The sequence below is a fragment of the Monodelphis domestica genome, chromosome 3 (genome assembly GCF_027887165.1).
Source record: "Monodelphis domestica isolate mMonDom1 chromosome 3, mMonDom1.pri, whole genome shotgun sequence".
NCBI lineage: Eukaryota > Metazoa > Chordata > Mammalia > Didelphimorphia > Didelphidae > Monodelphis > Monodelphis domestica.
In genome coordinates this window covers 481,006,360-481,026,912 of record NC_077229.1, presented here as the reverse complement: position 1 = coordinate 481,026,912, position 20,553 = coordinate 481,006,360, and the positions used below count along the sequence as shown (strand labels likewise).

The 20,553-nt window shown below is 33.4% G+C and overlaps 1 protein-coding gene across 2 annotated transcripts in view; it reads right to left on the bottom strand.

Annotated features, from left to right (window-relative positions):
- TMEM232 (transmembrane protein 232) overlaps window positions 1-20,553 on the bottom strand; it is a 183,299-nt gene that overhangs the window by 71,114 nt on the left and 91,632 nt on the right. For both annotated transcript variants that reach the window (XM_056824706.1, XM_056824705.1), the window contains exon 8: window positions 17,120-17,277. In XM_056824706.1, coding sequence (XP_056680684.1) covers window positions 17,120-17,277 — 158 coding nt within the window. The remainder of the gene's footprint in view (window positions 1-17,119; window positions 17,278-20,553) is intronic.

Genomic DNA, 20,553 nt, shown 5'->3' with positions numbered 1-20,553 from the left:
AATCAAAATTCTATCTGGGGCATTAGAAAGTAACAACTCTCTCTGTCCTTGGTAAATATATCATACAGATTTGGGATGATCCAGTCCCCATATTGGGGAAAGCCACTGAAAACATGCTTCAGTCAACTTCTAGTCAATGATTGCTAGAAGCCGAGCTTCATAAGCTCCCTGACATTCAATTCCTTAAGATGTCAGAGAAGTGGCCCTGTATGGTGAACTTTCATGCATTTGAAAGTAAGGTGGGTCAGTTGTGTTTTTCTGGTTGGTGAAAGCAGATTTTGATGGCATTTTCCTTATCTAGTTAAAAACCCACTGCCTAGGGATGAAGGAGAAGGTGAGATCTCTCAGCCAACCTCCTCTTTTGAAATATCCAAAAAGGGGGACTGCCAGGGAAAGTTCAAAAATCAAACTGTCAGGTCAGTAGGAAAGGGGACACAGCTTACTATAAAAACAGAGGTAGGACTCACAAGTGATCTTTCACAAAAGGAAAAGATTGGCAAAAGAACCATTCTTTGTTAATGGACTTACATGCTCCATTAATAAATAATGTTACTTTCAGGGAAATGATCTTATATTCTTTATTGGTTAAATCCTTGGCACTACACTATACCAAACACCAGATGGTATTTCATTGAATTAGGGAAAAAATAATGAAAGTTATATGGAAGAACAAAAGGCCAAAAATCTCATGGGTAATAATAAAAGAAAAAAGTGTTAAGGATTGAGTATTAATGTCAAAGAGAAGACAAAGTATATTGAATTAGTATAACAGGAAGGAAATGAACTAAAATGATCTAATAGTTTATTGAATCAATCAACAAATATTTTAAATAAGCACCTTCTATGAGCCAGATTAAACAAACAAACAAACAAAAAAACCACCACACTTTTAACTCTAAAGCACATAGTTACATTTCATATTATTAATAACATAAAAACTTTTCAAGAAGCCAGAAAAAAGAACTTCAAATTAGGAATATAAGAAATTTTAGTAGCAAAGGATTATTCCCTAATTATGAGAAACTAAAGAATGGAATAATATATTCCCAAAAATCAAAATGCCTCCAACTACAACCCCAAAACATCATATCTTGTACACCTGAAACAAATCTATAAAAGCCCTTGAAATATTACAACCAAAAAAAGAAGGGAGTAAATTATTCACCTTGGAAATGCTCCAAGACAGAAAAAACAAAAAAGTTATTATTTGTACAATTACAAAAAAAATGAAAATAAAATCTTTTCTATTTAGAGGTTATTGAAATAGTAGATTTAGCTCTGAGATAAAAAATGATAAAGAGAACGCAAAAAAAGGGAGAAAGAAGATCCAAGGACCTAAAGATTTAATAAGAAATTCAAGAATCTGGGGGAAGAAAAAGTTGAATAGTCTATGGACTAATTCGTTTGATGACTTGTGGGAGAAAATAACAATGGAAAACTGAACAAATGGGGAGAGGGAAAATAAAGCTATTAGCTAGTCTCTCAACACCAGAGGAAGACTGTGAAAGCTTAATATAAAAGTAAAGGAGGGGAAAAATAGGAGTCAAAGAAGAGATTTATATTGGGAGAAAGGAAAAAATGCACTATAGAATATTCCCATGAGAACAAAGGCATATTTTTTCAGCAAGAGCCAGGTACCATGCCATGAATTTTGTGGAAGTGGTCAGGGAAGCATTTGCCCATTTTGCCCATTAGGAGATTACCTTAGAAAGATAAATATATCATGAAAGATAGCATGCTACTTCAGAAGGGGGAATATATGAATCTTGAAGGGCAGGGAATACCTAGAGGCTATGGGGAAACACCAATCTGGAGAGAAGATAGCATGGTATTAGGAACAAAGCAAGGCATGTAGCACACACAGTAACTTTTCCATATAAAACTGCTTACAGTTGGCTTTGCTTCCTTCATGAAGCAAGGTCTAAGAGTATGGCAGAGAGGAAAGTAGGGAGAAAGGAAAGAAATTGAATCCTACAAATTTTTGATCCCAGAAATGAGATAAAAAAGGAAATTAAAACCTGGTTCTTCAAAAGAATTTTCTTCACAAAGAACACTAAGGAAATAAAGTATATGCCTGCGAATTGGCAAAATTGAGAAAAATGTAAATAATCAATATTACAGGGGTCGTGAAAATGATAACACAAGAATATGTTGTTGTTGGAGCTGTGAAATGATACAACCATTTTTGAAAACAATGTAGAATTGTGCAAATTAAATGACTAAAATATCCATACCCTTTTTATCAGACTCCATTACTAAGTTCATATTCCAAGGAAGCTATTGATAAGAGAGCCCACATACACACCAAAATATTTACATTAGCACTTTTATGATAGCAAAGAATTGGAAACAAAGTAGATGTCCATTCACTGAATAATGGCTAAACAAATTGTAGTATATAAGTGTAAAGGAATATTATGCTGTGTAAAATGGTGTTATTTTTTAATCAATACAAAGTAACGATATACACAGCTGCTTCAACCAATGTAGATGTAAAGAAGAACCACAGACCAAAAAGTCAAAAGTGAATTAAGCACAGGTAACATATAAATAAATTATTAGACAGAGAGGAATTGCTCTCCCACCTTTTTGTAGAAATGAAAAATATTACACACCACACATGTTTTTGGATTTTTTCAACGTATCAATCAATTGTGCTGATTTTTTCCATTAAAAAAAATAATAATTTGATGTATAGGATTACCCTCTGGGAGGGGTAGAGGACAAATATTTGGGATGACTATGATAATGTAAGAAACAAGACATCAACAGAAATTTATTGTGAAAAACAGTACAAGAACCTTTAATTCTCTATTAAAAGTTTTTTATGTTAGTCAATGCTTGCCTCGTTGAGCTATTATTCTTCTTGAATAAAACGTTTATGAAATGAGTGTGACATTTTTATATTTATAAATCTTTGCCCTATTTTATTCATTGTTGGAACAAAATCAACAGTCCAGAATCAGAAAGTAAAATTATGAATAGGCTGAAAGAGAAGTGAAATAATTTCAATGATAAAAATAAGGAAAACTCAAAGAAGATTGTGGCAAGCAAATGTCACTTAAAATAGAAGTGGAAGAGGAGAGAGATAGTATTTTGAATCTATTGCTTAACTGGAAAGAGAAGGAGGGTTAAAAGAGGGAAAGAAAAAGATAAAAAGAAAAAATAAATTAATATAATAAAAGAAAAATATAATAGAAGCTCTGGAGCTATTCTCTAAATTCCCATTCATAGTAGAGGTGGCTGAAAATTTTCTCCCTAGTGTTGTTGTGGTTAACTTGGATGATTTAGGAGTGAGGGAAGTATCTCATCTTAATTCACAATCTCCCACCAGTATGATTCTTCACTAATTTTCCTACCTTTCTTATTAATGTTGAGAGCACTGCTATTTTCAAGTTCCTCAGTTTTGCAGTGGAGGTGTCATTCTCAACTCTTAACTATCTCTCGTTTCCCAAGTCCAATTTATTGTCAAGGTTTGTTGATTTCACCTTTGCAACATCTCTTGAGCATACCCTCTTCTCTCTGCCACTACCCTGGTACCTCATTAACTCACATTTGGACCAGTATAACATCATCCTGATAGCTCTGTCATTCCATCTTCCATTCAGCTACCAAAGTTATTTTCCTAAAATGAAGGTACAACCAGATCAAGTCTTTTCTCAATAAACTTCAGCAGCTCCCTAATGTCTCCAGGATCAAATACAAAATACTCTGTTTTATGTTCAAAGCAAAGTCTTTCATAACTATCCCTCTTCACTACCTTTCCCCGCCTCCCCCCCCCACACACACACACCTTTCACATTCTCTTCTATTCTTTGCCACTGGCCTCCTTGCTGTTCCTTGAGCAAGATATTCCATCTACTAGCTCTAGGCATTTTCTCTGGCTGTCCTCCATAACCAGAATGCTCTCCCTCCTCATCTCTGCCTATTGTATCCTTGATAATTTTCTACAAGTCTCAACTCAACCCCATTTTTCGCCAGAAGCATTTCGCAATTCCTTTTAGTTATAGTGCATTCTATCTTTAAATTATTTTCTATTTTTCCTCTATGTAGTTTGTACATATTTGTTTGCTTGCTGACTCCATTCGATAGTCAGTTCCTTGACAGCTGTCCATTTTTTGCCTCTTTTTGAGTCCTCAGTATTTAGAACAGTGACTAGTAGATGGTAGGAGTTTAATAAATGCATATTGACTTATCCATTAATCCAATAGACAAATTTAATTCACTTTTAGAAATAAGCATTTATTAAAATGTTATGTTAAGAATAAGTGACACAAATATTTACTCAAACTGAAGACATACTTTTCTGTAAATATATTTGGAGCCCAGGAAAAAGAAAGCTTGAGCTTAGAGCACATACTAGCATTTGCTAGTCCTTTTGCTAGAAGTCCCTTTAGCCTTTGTGGAATACTCATGATATCCACTTTAGGCACGGTATGGTTTTCTTCTTGACTCCATATAGAGTACTGCAATTGCCTTTCCTCAAGGCATCTAGTTTGTCTTCATAAACGCTTCCATTAGTTTCTCCAGGGATACTACTAGTACATAGATAGGAAGTCCAAAGTCTTCTGACCTTTTGAAGCTAATAAAATCATCCTCTGCTCAAAAGGTTATGTGGAAGAAATTTGGAATATTCTCCTTTCACCTCTCCCCCTCCTCCCAGAGTGATTCTTTTTCAAGGACTTAACTGAATTCATCGGTCCTCTTAGATGCCCAGACACTAAATTCCCAGTTTCTAAACTGGTTTGCTTTTTTATATAAAACCCAAACAATATAACTTAGTCTCTTTATCTGAATACACTTTCTGTGTAGTGTCATTTCATTTCATCCCAAAGCTGGAAGCATTCTTTTCCTTCTCAAATAAACTAAAGAGATTTTTAGAACATAATTTAGTACCCTCAATTACTTAATTGGTCAAATAGAGTTGTCATGACTTGAGAAAGGTTTTGTAATAATAGAAATTAATCATGGAGACTTTGTACAAAACTTATCAGTATTTATTAGTAAAAAGTAAGAAAGAGAGAAATAAGGTTATCATCCTAACTACTGCAGCAGCATACTTTTCCTTCTTCAGGTCCTAGATTACCCACCAGACCTGTTCCATTTTACAAGTAGAGGCAGGCCAGAAAATTAAGGGCAGCCCCGGAGTGAGCTTGAGTTCAGAAAAGAACCAAAAGCAAAGAGAGCAAGTATTCCTTGTCTTGGGTCTTATATCTTGTCTGTTACACCTACTCAGCTTTGAATTGGACTCTCTGGGTCATGTGTTCTGTAATAGAGACAATCACACCACACCTTTGTGGTCAGAGGTCAGAGCCATTCCATTGGCTGATTCTGGAAGTCAGAAACTGTACTGTCACTCTGTGTCCTACTCTAATGTGTATATGCCAATGTGCATGACATATTTTTATGTTAATTTCACGTAGTTTCAGGGCTAGAGTATCATGGTAATTATTTTATGTGGAGTCAGGAGATTCATTGATTTATTAATTCAATACACTTTCAAACTTATGAAATAATAAAAGGCAGGAATTTGTGATAGAAGAAAAAGTAAATTACTTAGCAGAAGGGGCTCAAATAAAAAAAAAAAAGAAGCAGCTGCAGGAAAACATATGCCTAACAATCATTACTATATAGTTATTACTATACTAACATGTGCCTAACAATTATTACTATATAATTAAACAATATATAAAATTAAAATGATGGATTCAAAATTGATAAGTATGCATAAACAAAGTAAACCCAACAACTCATATCTATAAATATAAAGATACTTCATATATACAAATTGCACTATATAAATGCCAGCCACTATCACATCTCAATTATTGACAAAATCTACTATACAATAGTAGATATTTTGGAATCAGATGATTCCAAAAAAGTAAGAGTTAAAATAATTCTATCAGAAAAGACAAATAAAAAAAATCACAATTATCAAGAGAAATGAAAAAGGGAAATACATTATTCTTGTAGGAACAATAAACAATGAATAAATATAAATACTCAACATATAGGTATGAAATAGAATGACATCTATGTTCACAAAGGAAAGATTACTTAAATTACAACAAGACAGAAACGGGATAATTACATTAAACTTTCCATCCTCTGTAAGAGCTATATAAATAATAGATAAATAAAAAGGAAAATGGGAAGAAAATATTGGAGAATTCAGAATTTACACCTTTACAAAAACAGGCCATTTTTAAAAGACAGAAAAATATAAAGAGATATGAAAAAACACAAATTCTAAAAATACTCTTTATAGAAAATAGCACAATAAAGGTAGTACAGTAGAACTTCATTTTATATGAACTCAATACATGCAAAATCAGGTGCAAATAACTGACAATCTAAAAAAAATGAGGGCAGAAAAATATATGAATTAAACATATTTAATTATGTGCTAAATTTATACCATTTCCCAAAATAGTGTAAAGTCTCATAATTGTTGGCCCAATCACATTCATTCTCACACTGAGAAATGTTAGTGTGAAACATTACATTGTTTTGTACCAAAAATTAACTCACACTTTAGTCATTGCCCTGGTCTTGCTTATTACAAGTTGTGTTTGTATCAAAACAATGCTTTCATTAAAGCTATTTTGTTATAACAGTGATCCCAAAATATAAGAGTAATGATGCCGGTAGCTCTGATAAGTTGAAATAAAGTCATAAAGTGCTTAGGTATGCTTCTATGTGGTCACATACATCCAGGAGAATGAAATATCTGGCTGTTGCTACAGGGGGAGGCTGACTGACTGCTTGTAGTTGCCTGTGTACTCTGGTTAGAGTACCTGAAGTCAATCATCAACTAGAGATTTGGTGGGGGACTATAAAAGCTGCAGTAACTAAATAGGATGCAGGAAAAAAACCAACCCACATACAAAAATTCCTAAAACCTGAGATAACATATATCAACACAATAGGAACACTGAGACTCCAGGGGAAAAAAGTCAATAATTAAATCTATTGGCCTGGCTGCTAAAATTAAAAAATAAATAAATAAAAATGAGCAAGTAAAGGAGAAAAACCCAATTATTAGTAGCTATTATGGGGATCTTGGCTCAAAATCAGAGGACAGTAAAGTAAATAATATCTACTTCAAAAACATCAAAGAAATGCCTTAAATAGCCACACGCTCAAAAAGAGCTATTGAAAGAGCTTTAAAAAGACCTGAAAAAATGAAAAAAAAAAAAGGGAGGGGGCAGCTGGGTGGCTAAGTGGGTTGAGAGCTAGGCCTAGAGATGGGAGGTCCTAGGTTCAAATCTGGCCTCAGACACTTCCCAGCTGTGTGACCCTGGACAAGTCACTTGACCCCCATTGCCTAGCCCTTACCACTCTTCTGCCTTGGAGCCAATACACAGTATTGACTTCAAGACAGAAGGTAAGAGTTTTTAAAAAAAAGGAAAAAAAAATTTAAAGATCAATGTAAGAAAATTCAGAAAATGATGAAAGAAAGATCACTCAAATGGAAAAAGAGATCCAGAAACACACAGAAGAATTGATGCATTAAAAACTAGAATTGGCTGAGGAGAAGCTAACAATTTCCTAAGACAACAAGAAATAATAAAGTCCAATCAAAAGAATTAAATAATAGAAGAAAATATGAAATATATTATCCCCAAAGCAACTGACTTAAAATAGATCAAGGAGAGTTAGGATCAAAAAGAGTTTAGACTCCATACTCCAAAAAATCATCAAAGAAAACTGCCCAGAAACTTTAGAAACAGAGGTTGAGATAGAAATTAAACAATCTACTGATCACCACCTGAAAGAGAGTAAAGATAAAATTGCATAGGAACATCATTGCTAAATTCTGTAACCCCAGGTTAAGGAGAAAATATTACAAGCAACAAGAAAAAAAATAATTTAAATACTGTGAAGCTACAGTCATAATAACACAAGACTTAGAAGCTACTTCATTTAAAGAATATAGGGCATGGAATACATTTCACAGAGCAAAAGAATTGGGATTACAGCCTAAAAATTAAAAAAATGGACAGCAAAGATTAGCTTAATTTAATTAATTTAATTTACTAAAGGAGTTTCAGCTATTCCTGGAGAAAACCCAGAACTCAGTAGAAAATTTAATCTATAAGAAATATACAAAGCTAGTAGTAGTCTCTCCGTAACCAAGAATGACAATTGTCTTTGTGCGCTTGCATCTGTGATGTACCCTCATATGGCTTGAAGAGGGTGGGGATAGATGAGTGTGCACAAAAACACTTGTGCGTGAAGGAGATTCAAGTGGAAAAGTCGATGCACAGAGACAGTCCCACTCTCTCAGTGTTGGAAACCTGGGTCCAGTGGCACGAAAAGTCGTTACACTGGAGACTTCCTCAGCTGCATTGGATGGCCCTGTTGTCTTTTGTGCTCCACAGTGCTTTGCTGCGTCTCCCTCTCGGCCGTTGAACCTTCTTATTGGTTTCTTCCGTCTGTTTGGTCGAAGCAGTCTTCACATGCTGGGTGAGCAAGGCCCTAGTTCACCAGGGGTCTACGACCTGATAGCTACCCTTACAAGGTTTAGCCGGCCTGTAGAAGCCGTTGCCCGGGGTGTGGCCACTGCCACATGCTAGCCGCTACTAGGAGCCACAAGTGAGAGCTGAATGTCAGGTGAGGGTCAGTGGCTGGAGAGCTATCCTAGGAGGGCACGACAAGCCCTCCATACCAGAGATACTACTCCTCCCTGAGCACCCCATACACTCATATGCAACTTTAATGATCAAATTGTTTGATTCTGGTATGAGAAAATGTCATCTATGGCCCCTAGGAATGGCATTATTGCCTGAGTATTTTGAAGGGGAGGTTATGGATGGAGGACTCAAGATTGAGGGAATGGAATGGAATGAGCCAAAATTGTAATAGAATAGACCAGGAGGAGGAAGGATGCAATGGCTGTCTCTAATGGAGGAGGAATGAATGGAGGAACTACCATAAAGAGGATGAGGGGATAGTATTGGGAGTACTAGAACCCAACTCTCATCTAACCTGAGAAAAAGAGAGACAGAGTAACAGGAGGGATATGGAATAACACAGGTAAGTATATGGAATAACAGAAGGGATATGGAATAAGGGAAGGGCTGGAAAGAGAAAAGAGGACAAGGGGATAAGAAAAGGGAGGGAAGAGAGGTATACCTAAAGGAGAATATATATGAAGAGGCAGAGAGGTAAGGTGAAGAGATAAGAGGATTAATACACTTTTAGTGAAATTTTAGCTGTTGCAACCACTCTGGAAAACCATTTGGAACTTTGTCCAAAGGGGTAGTAGAAAACCAAGCATACCCCCAAAGAGATCAAAGAGAAAGGGGGAAAGACCCATACTTCCAAAAATATTTATAGCAGTTCTTTTTGTAGTAGGAAAAAAAATTGAAAATGTGATTATGCTCATGAATTGGAGAATGACTGAAGAAGATGTGGGAGAGGTTTGTGATGTAATATACTATTGTGCTATTAAAATGATGAGGGAGATGGCTTCAGAAAAATCTGAGAAGACAAATCAACAAAACAACAAATCAACAAAGAAAAGTAAGCAAAATTAGATGATTAAAAGAACAGTACACAGTAACAACAATATCATAACAATGATCATCCATGAAAGACTTAGCTACTTCAATTATAATAAAATGATACAAGATAATGCCAAAGCACACATGATTAAAAATCCTGTCTCCAGAGAAAGAATTGATGACTTCTGAATACAGACTGACACATAATTTTTTATACATTTTAAATTTTTCTTGCCTTTTTTTGGAATAGAGCTAATATGGAAATATGCTTTGTATAATTCCACAGGTATAAATGATATCATAGCACTTGTCTTCTCAATGGGACTGAGGGAATGGAGACAATGTGGTACTTGAACTTTTTTAATGAATAATAAACAATAGGAAAAATAATTATATTACTATTTGCAAATGCTATTGATTTTGTCAATTTCATAGGTTATAGCATTGTTGGTTGCTGATTCCCTAGGGTTTTCTAAGTAAATGACCTTATATGTCATCAACAGATTGGATAGTTTTATCTCTTCTTTGTTTATTGTTATATTATCAATTTATTTCTCTCTTCTTATTTTTATTACTACCATCTCCAGAAGGAGAATGAACATTAATGATGTATTCTTGTATTTACTGAGAAAGAATTGTATCCCTATTTATTAATATTAATTAATGAATAAATTTCTATTTATTAATCCGTTGGGCTTTGGTTTTAGATCTTTTAACGATGTGAAAAAATCTTTTCATATTTTTTCCTTTATTTCTTTTTCAAAAGAATACAATTTTTTTTTGTCAAAAGTTTTTTCTGCATCTATTGAGATAATTTTGTATTTGGGGATATTTTGTTTTCAGTATGGTTCCTTATCTTGATCATATTCCTAATGTTGAACCATGTTAGCATCATTAATATTAATACAACATGGTCATAATTAATGATTCCTTTGATGAATTACTATGGTCCAGTTGACAAATTATTTTTAAATTTTCAATTGATATCCATTAATGTTATTGGTTAATAGTTCTCCTGACCTTTTTCCTTCCCAGGCTTAGGTATTAGGAGTTTAGTCATTTCATAAACTAGCAAAGTGTTTTATTTCTTGATTGATTGATTGATTGATACAATACATGCTGTATTGTAGTAACTGTTCTTTATAATTTTGTTAGACTAAATCAGAAACAAGAGTTTCTTCATTCCGGTCCTATCTCAAATGTCCCCCTACTACAGTTTGGCACTTCTTTGCAGCTAGTTCTATTTATCCTACAACATGGCAAATTCACATTGTTCTGAAAAATATGTATATTCTTTAGCAATGTTATTTAGAAGACGTAAATATTTTATTTCTTTCTTCAACAATTTGTTCAATTCTATTTTTTTCCTTTTATTTTTTTCTGTTAGATTTGTCCAGAACTGAGAAAGAAGCATGAAAAATTTACTGTTATTATCTACTATTCTCTATGTCTTCTTTTAATATTCATATGCTAAGGTATATGGAATATGTTGAAATTGGCTTAGTACCTACAGTTCCTTTCAGCAATATATAGTTTCCTTATTTATCTTTTTGTGTTCTGAATTTTTGTTTTGGATTTGTGTATCATAATTCCAATTACTATTTTTTAATTCACTTGATATGTGGTAAATATTGTTCCAGTTTCTAATTATTATTTTGTGTATGTCTTTGCTTGTTAGAATAGAAGGGTGTGTGTGTGTGTGTGTGTGTGTGTGTGTGTGTGTGTGTGTGTGTGTTTAAGGAATACATTTTTGGGATTTGTTTTCTTATCCAATCTGTTAAATTATAAGAGTTAGTTTTATTTTTCCTCCATTTGACTTCAAAAAGCTTTTATTTTTGTGAATGAAAATTTGTTATTCTTGTGCCTCTTCTTCATCTCCTCCAATATTTTTTACTCTATCTTAAAGCAACCATATTTTAACAGATTCTCTTTCTTACCCTCAAGTACATTCTCCATTGCATTTGTAATCTCTTTGTCATAAAGACATTTTATTTATTAAAGCCTTTTTATTTCTTCTTTTAATTGTTATCTAATTCTTTTCCTCTTTTTTCTTCCTGGTTAATCTCATATAAAATCTCTTTTCTGGTCCTCTTATTTTTTCTTCATTTTTTTATAATTTTTCTCTCTAAAAATTATTCATTTTACTTATTCTCTTTATTCTCTCTTCTTTCTATTCTAGGCTTTTCCCTTTTACTCATAATCTTTATACTTATTCTTTCTTTGTTTCCTGTATTACATATGAAATTAAGGTTCTAAAAGCTATCTATAATGAATTCCTTTTTCTAGATGGAAATGTTATAGATCTTGCCCCCTCCCTCCTTTTCTTTGGGCTTCAGTTAGAAGTATCAATTTACCAGGAGATAGGAGAAAAGTATTGTGTCATGGTAGAAACTTTCTCATGTCCTAATTATGCATTTCATTGTTGCCCTCTGCCCTCGCCATATTCATTTCCCCCCCATTTGCCACAAAATTTCTCTGAGTCCATCTCTTTACATTCCTCTGGATATTAATTGCTCCCCAAAGCTTTCATTCCCCTTATCCTGAAGCAGGATACTGTCCTTGGAAGCATATCACTCTCACTATGGCCTCATGAAACACCAAATCTCTGCACATTATAGCCATTTTAGAGTCCCAATCACCTATTTCAAAATATCTCTCCCTGGCCACCAAGGGTGTGTTTTTCAGCAGGATCTCCTTCTAACTAAGTAACCCTAAATATCTCCTTTGTTTCCCCAATTTGTTTTTCTCCTTTTGCCACCTCATCCATTCCCTAATAGTCCTTTTTCCATTTTTTTACCATTGAATTTATTAAGATAAAACACATTCTCTTCTATCTTCTTCTTTTTAATATGCCTTTCTATTCTGCAATTTACCAAACAAAAAAAGAAAGCCAAAAAACTTAAAATTGATTCATGCCTGGTTGGAGGTACTCTGAGGTTTATTAATGGGGTTACAGACCTGTTCCCTCTATTCTATTGGGAAAGTAGGTGGCACAATGAATAGAGCATCCTGGATGACTTGGAGTAAGGAAGATATGAGTTCAAAGTAGAATTCAATCACTTACTAACAGTATGATCCTAGATAAGTTACTTAACCTCTGACTTAGTTTCCTCAATTTTAAAATAGGAATAAAAGCATCTTATTCCCAGAGTTGTTGTGAAAGATCAAATGAGATAATTGTAAAGAGCTTAGAACAGTGCTATCTGGCACACAGTAAGCAACATATACACACACTTATATACATATATGTGTGAAGATAGGCTTAACTCTCCCCTTGTCTATTTTTAGTCAATCAAATCAAGAACTTAAAGTACCCCTATTTGACATTAAGCAACAGAGTTTGCAAGTCACTTGCTGGAGTTGGTGACAACTCCAGAGGCCACTGCCCTGCCCCTGGGCAATGCTAGACAAATTGAAAGATTGTGATTGGTTCCTGTAAAGTGGGGAAGGGACAGGAAATGACTGAAAAAGTACCATAAAACGTTCTGAACTTCCTGTCCAAGGGACTTCTTTGGAGTTTGTCTTTGGACACTTGGGACTCCTGGGTTAAGAGACTACCATGATTTCACATGGAGATCAGGACTTGAGAGTGCTTGCTGAGTACTGAGCTGGGATTCTTCAGACAGAAATTATAGGGTATATTGCTAGGCAAAACTTTCTACTTCCCTCCTACATTTTTCTCTTTTACTATATCTCTGTTAAATTAAATTGTTCAGAATGGCTAACAAACTCATGACTTAAGAGTTAATTTTTTAAATTAGTGACCACAATATTACTTTAGAACTTTCATATTTAGCATAAAACCTAAATGTTAAATTCTTACATATGTATGTATATTCATTATTAGTTATTATTATTCAAGTTCTGCTTTCATCTTTATCTCACTGTGCACTTTTAGAAAGAAATCTTTCAATGGTTGCTCTATTATTATTTTGTTGTTCTTAACCTCACTGATGTTTTTCTCTTCCTAGTTTCTTTTTTCTTTACTTTTTTTAATGGAATAGTTTATTTCTTTGTGTCAGCTATGGTTGCTGTATTTGTTATCCTATCTTGCGTTTCTGTTGTCTAAGTCATTTGAAAATAAATAATCTGACCATGTCTGCTTTGTTTTTTTTGTTTTTGTTTTTGTTTTTTTTTTTGTAGAAATGCTTCAAGTATTTCTCTTCAAATACATCCAGTGATTATGTTAAGGTTTTCAGGGTATATCATCTCAGATTGCTTCTTGAGCTTTGTTCTTTAGAACATATTCCATTCCCTCCTATTGTTTACATTTAATGCATTATTTGCATTTTAGATTTAAAGATATTTTGGTTTTTTATAGAATTTGTTGTTTATATTGAAATTAGTAGATTTAATTTCTTAAAGTTTGCAACATCGTTGGGGTTTATTTCTGGTGGTAGTCTGTAAATTCTTTAAAATGAGACTTTATTTTTGATATTCAGAAGTTCTGGGAAGTTTTTTCTGGATTTTTTTTCTTTCATTATTGCAGTAAGATTTTTGACCAGTCATATTCTGCTGGGAGACATAATCCTAAAATTATTTCCATTCATTCTATGATATCAGTAGGTTTTGCCTGTAAAGAGATCATGTTTCTTTAAATGCTATTGTTTTTTGCTTCTATTCTTCCAGATTGTCCTTCACTTTTGTATATTGCATTCTCAATCTGTTGTTTTCTATTTGTTGCTTTGATTACAATTGTCACCACAGATCCAGTATTTATTACTTACTTAGTATTTTCCAGGTAGTGTGTTTAAGTACTAGCAATACAAGGAAAGATAAAATGAAAACAGAACATAGCTCAATTATTCTATTTTGTCAACTATTTCTATTTTGCAGGTCACATATTTAGATTTCATAATTTTTCTCTCTTAAAACGTGTGGGAACTAGGGGTGGTGGGGGAGGAAAAGAAAATGATCTTTGTCTTTAATGAATAATGCTTGGAAACGATCAAATAAAAGATTATAAAATTTTAAAAAATGAAAAAAAAAACGTGTGGGAACATCTTGTTTTGATCCCATGCTCTCTTGGGAATCCAGAGGAGACTCTACTCTATCAAGGGATTAGAAGTTGGATGTCATTTGAAGATACATGTTGAATTGAACTGAGGAGCAGATAGTTATCACAATTAGAATACAAACAAGCCAATTTCATAGATATCTCTAAAGCTTTCTAAAGTTTTGCTCTATGTTCTCTTGATTTTTAACATTATCATCTCCTATCACAAAAGGTACCAGAAAAAAATCAACAGAATACACTTTGGTTCTGGTATTGTTTAACTTAACAATGATAAAAATTATTATAAAAATAAACAGCTAGAGTTTATATAGCTCTTTAAGATTTCCAAAATGAGTTTCTATCTCTTTTCATTTTACAATAATCCTGTCTCACATCATGAAGTGGTCTTATTCCTTATTAAAGCTAACCTCTCTCAAGTAATTTGGAAGCAACTCTCAAGCAACTTGGAAGAACTGCCTTCTTTAAGACTCTCTCCTTTCCAATCCATCCTCCATTCAGCCACTAAAGTAATTTTCCTAAAGCTCAGGCCTGATCATGTCAATAAAACTCCACTGTCTTCCTATTGCATTAAAGTTCAAATACAAAATGCTCTGTTTGGTTTTCAGAGTCCTTCATAACTAGCCCCCTCCTACCTTTCTTTCCATCCTTCTTATTCTTTAGTCCTTGACTTATACTCTTTGATGCAGTAGCGCTGGCCTATTGTATTGGGTCTTCCAAGAACAGGACATGCCATGTCTCAGCTTTCAGCATTTTCTCTGGCTGTTTCCCATGCCTGGAACACTCTCCCTCTTCTCCAATTACTGGCCTCCCTGACTCCAAATCCCAACTAAAATCCCACTATCTACCAGACCTCTAATCCCTTCTAATTGCAGTACCTTCCCTCTTTTAATTATTTCCTATTTATCCTGTATACAGATTTGTTTGTATGTTGTTTTCTTGAAGGCAGTCTATCTTTTGTCTTTTTTTGTATCCCCAGTTATCCCCAGTGCCTGGAACATTGGTGATTAATAAATGTTTATCAATAATCCTTTAATAAAGATCCTATTATCCCCATTTTGCCTATGAGGAAACTGAGGCTCAAAGGTTGTGACTTGCACAGGCAAATAGAGATAGAAAGAGTCTGAGACTTGATTTAAATTAAGGTTTTCTGATTCCAAAATCAGCACTCAGATCTTAGATCTCTTATATATCTACATTCCCAGATCTTAGCACCATGCCATGAATATAGCATTTATATAACTTGAATTACATTGATATTAATTGTGTGACCATAGTCAAGTAGCCTGTATTCTTTGAACCAGTGATGATAAAAGTAATATAACATCTTCATTTGAACTTTAAGAAATATAAGTAATGCATTAAAGAAATGACAAATAATGCATTGCCTTAATGTAGTAATTTTATGTAATTTCATTTTACATATAAGTATATGTATTTCCTTCTAAAATTATGTATCTTTCTATAATTATATATTTTTCTTTTTTCTTAAACTTTAAGACTCCAAAGAATTCAATAAATAAGCTATTTAATAGTTAAACATAATATTATTCATATTCCTCATTTTTGTCTAGACTCTTCAAAACTGTCCTAGAATTAAATAACACTCAAAGACATCTCTAGTATTCATCTGCTGTCTTGTGGATTCTCCAGATTCCCAGAGATAGCTTAGATAATGAGGTGTTAGCTTGATCTGCTCAAATTACAACTCGAATTCACTAATTCTGAGTCATTTCAAAGTCTGGCCTCAGAGGAGCCTTAGAGATTTAAAATCAACTGACAATAATGAAAAAAATAAAAGAAATAAAAGAAAGCCCACAACCTGCCTTAGCGATACAGATTATTACTGTTCATCCTGACAAAAACAACAACAAAAAGAATTAGAAAGTGAGACTCTCTTTAAGGAAGAGAGTCATTTTTAATAGTTATACACAAACATTTGAGTGATCAGCAAGAGCAATTTCTGCCAAGAGGTCTTTTTTATTCTTTTATTCTTTTTTTATTCTTCCTCCTTGATCTTCTCTGTTAGATTTAAAGCCTTATTTTCCTATTAAGCATGCAACTAATTTTTGTTATACTTTACAAAATTTATTTCCCTGAAGAATGACATAATACATCATGGCTAACAAATTATAATTAAGATAAACATCAATGTGTGAACATGTAGTTCTTTTTTTAAATATATAAACCCTTACTTTCTCTCTTGGAATCAATACTATTTATTGGTTCTAAGGTAGAAGAGTGGTAAGGGCTAGGCAATGGGGGTTAAATGACTTGCCCAGGGTCACACAGCTAGGAAGTGTCTGAGGCCAATTTTGAACCCAGGACCTCCCATCTCTGAGCCTGACTCTCAATTCACTGAGCCACCCAGCTGCCCCCAACATGTAGTTCTTGAAAAAAAAGCTGAAAACAATTTATGGAGAATCTAAACAAAAGCAAAGTACGTAAATAGCCTCTGGGTTTCACACTGTAATTATAAATTATTTTCATAGCCAGCTAAAGTGTGATTAACTTTTAAATTTAAAAAATTGTTTAACATTTAAGCACAAAAGTTGCTCAACGTGTTCCATCAGGTCTAAAAGGGAACACTTACCAGAATTGTTGTGTAAGCTGTGTTTTATGTATGAAAAGATGTTTCAGTACTTCTTTTAACTGAGGCCGCTGGTTCTTTACACAAGACCAAACAACAACGCAATGCCAGAGAAGATGGCTTATTTCCTGTTTTTTCAAATAAGGCTTAGATTTGTTTATCTGTGATTTAAAAAGCCATGAAAAAAATGTTTAAGAATTTTTTAAAATTAAAATCAAAACTTATTTTCTTGTTCTAGTTATTTTTTACTAAATAATTTATAACTTATCATTATCTTAAGAATATGTTATAAATAAATTTGCTCTTTGCAGTTAATCAAATGCAATACTACATGTCCTCAAGATGTCTCTAGATAACTCTGTGCTTTGAGAGCCTCAGTGGAGCTTAGTAGTTAACAGAAGGCAAACTGGACAAAAGAACAGATTTAACACAAGTCTGAGAAATTTATATTTCTATTTTATAAACAAAAACATTATTTTGATATTTTGGTTTCTATTATATAATATATTCTAAGCACTATTTTATTCAGTCAAAAAATGGCATTAATACTATATCTTTGAGATGCATACATATTGAATATACCTGACTATTATTTATTTTTGAATTCTACTTTTTTCCTTAAGAGTTCTGAGCCAGCTTTTTCTCCCTCCTGTACCCCCATTAAAGAAGGACAACATTTATCAGAGTTATATATGCAAAACCATGCAATATATATAGTTCCATAGTTCTTTTTTTGAAGGTGTATAGTATCTTCCATCATAGGTGCTTTGTAATAGATTTTAATATTCTTATTATTCAGAATAGCTTAGACATTAGGTTACTCCTTGAACAATATTATTTTTGTATAAAATGTTCTTTTGTTTTTGTTCCTTTCACTCTTCTTTGTTCTATATCTTTCCATTTTTTTCTAAAACCAACCAGCTCATAATTTCTTACAGTAAAGTGGTTTTCAATCACAGTTAATTACCATAACTCATTCAGCAATTCCCCAACTGATGAATATCTCCTTAATTTCCAATTCTTTGAAATCAAACAGAAATGCTATAAATATTTTAGATCATGAACACCTTGGGAAACAAATCTAATTAGTGGTATATCAAAGGGGTATTTTATAACTTAAAAAAATAACTCTTTGAGCATAATTCTAGATTGCTTTCCAAAATGCATAGTTCTACTAACAGCATATTAGCACATCCATTTTTCTAGATCTCTTCTAATATTCAATTTTTATAGACCTCTTCTAATATTCAATTTCAATAATTTTCCCTTTCTATCATTTTAGCCAGTTTGATAGGTGTGAGATGATATCATAATGTTGTTTTAATTTGAGTTTCTATAATTATTGATGATTTAGAGCAGAGTAACTATAATTGGCTTTGATTCCTTCTTCCAAACATTGCCTGTTCATATCTTTGGACCATTTATCTGATAGAGAATAACTCATATTCTTATAAATTTGCCAAAGTTCTCTCTATATTTGAAATATGAAGTCTTTATCTGAGAAATTGTCTATAAAATTTTTCTCAAATATTCTGCCTTCTAATCTTGGGCACATTGGTTTTATTTGTATAAAAATCTCTTTAATTCAATGTATTAAATCTTTTCTTTTACATCTCACAATGCTCTCTATCTCTTTATTCATAAATTCTCCTCTCCACAGATCTGATGGCTAATATGTTTCCTGTTCTAATTTACTTATGATACCTCCATTTATATCAAGATCACATATACATTTGGACCTTTGGCAAATAATGCAATATATTGGTCTATAGTTTATGTCCGCCTTTTTTCTAGTTTTCCCAACAATTTTTGCAAAATGTTGAAGTTGAATTTGATTTTAATACCCAAAGTTTAAATCTATACATTTATCAAATACATAATTATTGTGTATTGTATATGTACTCTATTCTACTGATCGTCTTTCTATTTCTTAGCCAATAGTAGATAGTTTTCATAATTACCACCATATAATAAAGTTTACAACCTGGTACTATTATAACTCCTTTTTTATACATTTTGTTAATTTCTTTAATATTATTAACCTTTTACTCTTTCAAATGAATTTTACTATTTTTTCTAACACAATAAAATATTTTTGGGTAATTTAATTGGGACAGCACTGAATAAGTATTTAGATTTGGCAGAATCAACATTTTATTATATTTGCTCAGTCCACTCATGAACAATTAATATTTATCCAATTATTTAAATCTGACTTTATTTCCATAAAAAAGTGTTCTATAATTATGTTCATATATTTTCTAGGTTTATCTTGTCAGGTGTATTACCTGTTATTTCACACTGTCTGATTATTTTAAATGAGAAATCTCTTACCCTCACTTCTTGTAGGGCTTTGTTAATAAATCATCAGAAATGCTAATGATTTATGTGGGTTTGTTTTATATCCTACCACTTTGCTAAAATCATTGTTTTAACCAATTCTTTCAGGTGAATTGCTAGAATTTTCCAATTATACCACCATATCTTCTGCAAAAAGAGATATACCTGGTTATATAAGTGCCTGTTCCTTTCATTATAATTGAACTTCCTGAGGGTAAGGATTGTTCTTAGTTTATTTAACATAGGGCCTGAGACATAGTAAATACTAAATGCTTTTTGACTGGTTTTTTTCAGCATTTTCTGGTCTTATTATTTAATCATGGGGAAAAGGATAAGCATTTATTTAGCATCTACTATGTTCTAGGCCAGTGATGGTGAACCTATGGCATGCGGTGTGCTTTCTGTGGGCCCTTGGCAGCCCTCCCTACACTCCAGAGTTCAGTACCAAAAAGCTAGAGGGACTTAGTCAGAGCTGTTCCCCCTCCTCCACTAGGCCTGATGACCTTTTTTCACATCCTCCCTCTGCCTAGCAGCCCAATGGGAGTGCACAGAGGGTCCAGAGGGAGCGCACAGAACACAGAGTGGGTGGCTCACAGGTGGGAAGAGCAGGAGGCGAGAAGAGTGCTCAGGCCACTCCTGTCCCCATCTCTACACTCACTGAGGACACTCTTCACTTCTGCTCTTCCACCCAAAAGCCCCATGGGAACACTTCCTCCTTCCCTTGTGTGGGGGGGGCAGGACATGACACACAATCTCTAAGAGGTTTGCCATCATTGGTCTAGGCACCATGCTAAGTATTTTTTACAAATATTATCTCATTTGATCCTCACAATAACCCTGAGGGGTAGATGCTATTATTCTTCTCATTTTACAGTTTAGGAAACTGAAGTAAGACAAAAAGGCTAAGTGGTTCACCCATGGTCTCATGCTAGTAAGTGCCTGAGGTCAAACTGAATTCAGATCTTCCTGACTCCAGGCTCAGCACTCTGTGCATTGTACCACCAACTTCCTTTAATTATATATATTGAGTCATCATTGAACTTCTATGAAGAATAAAATAGGCTAAAAAATGCATTCATTTCTTAAAATCACTTTTA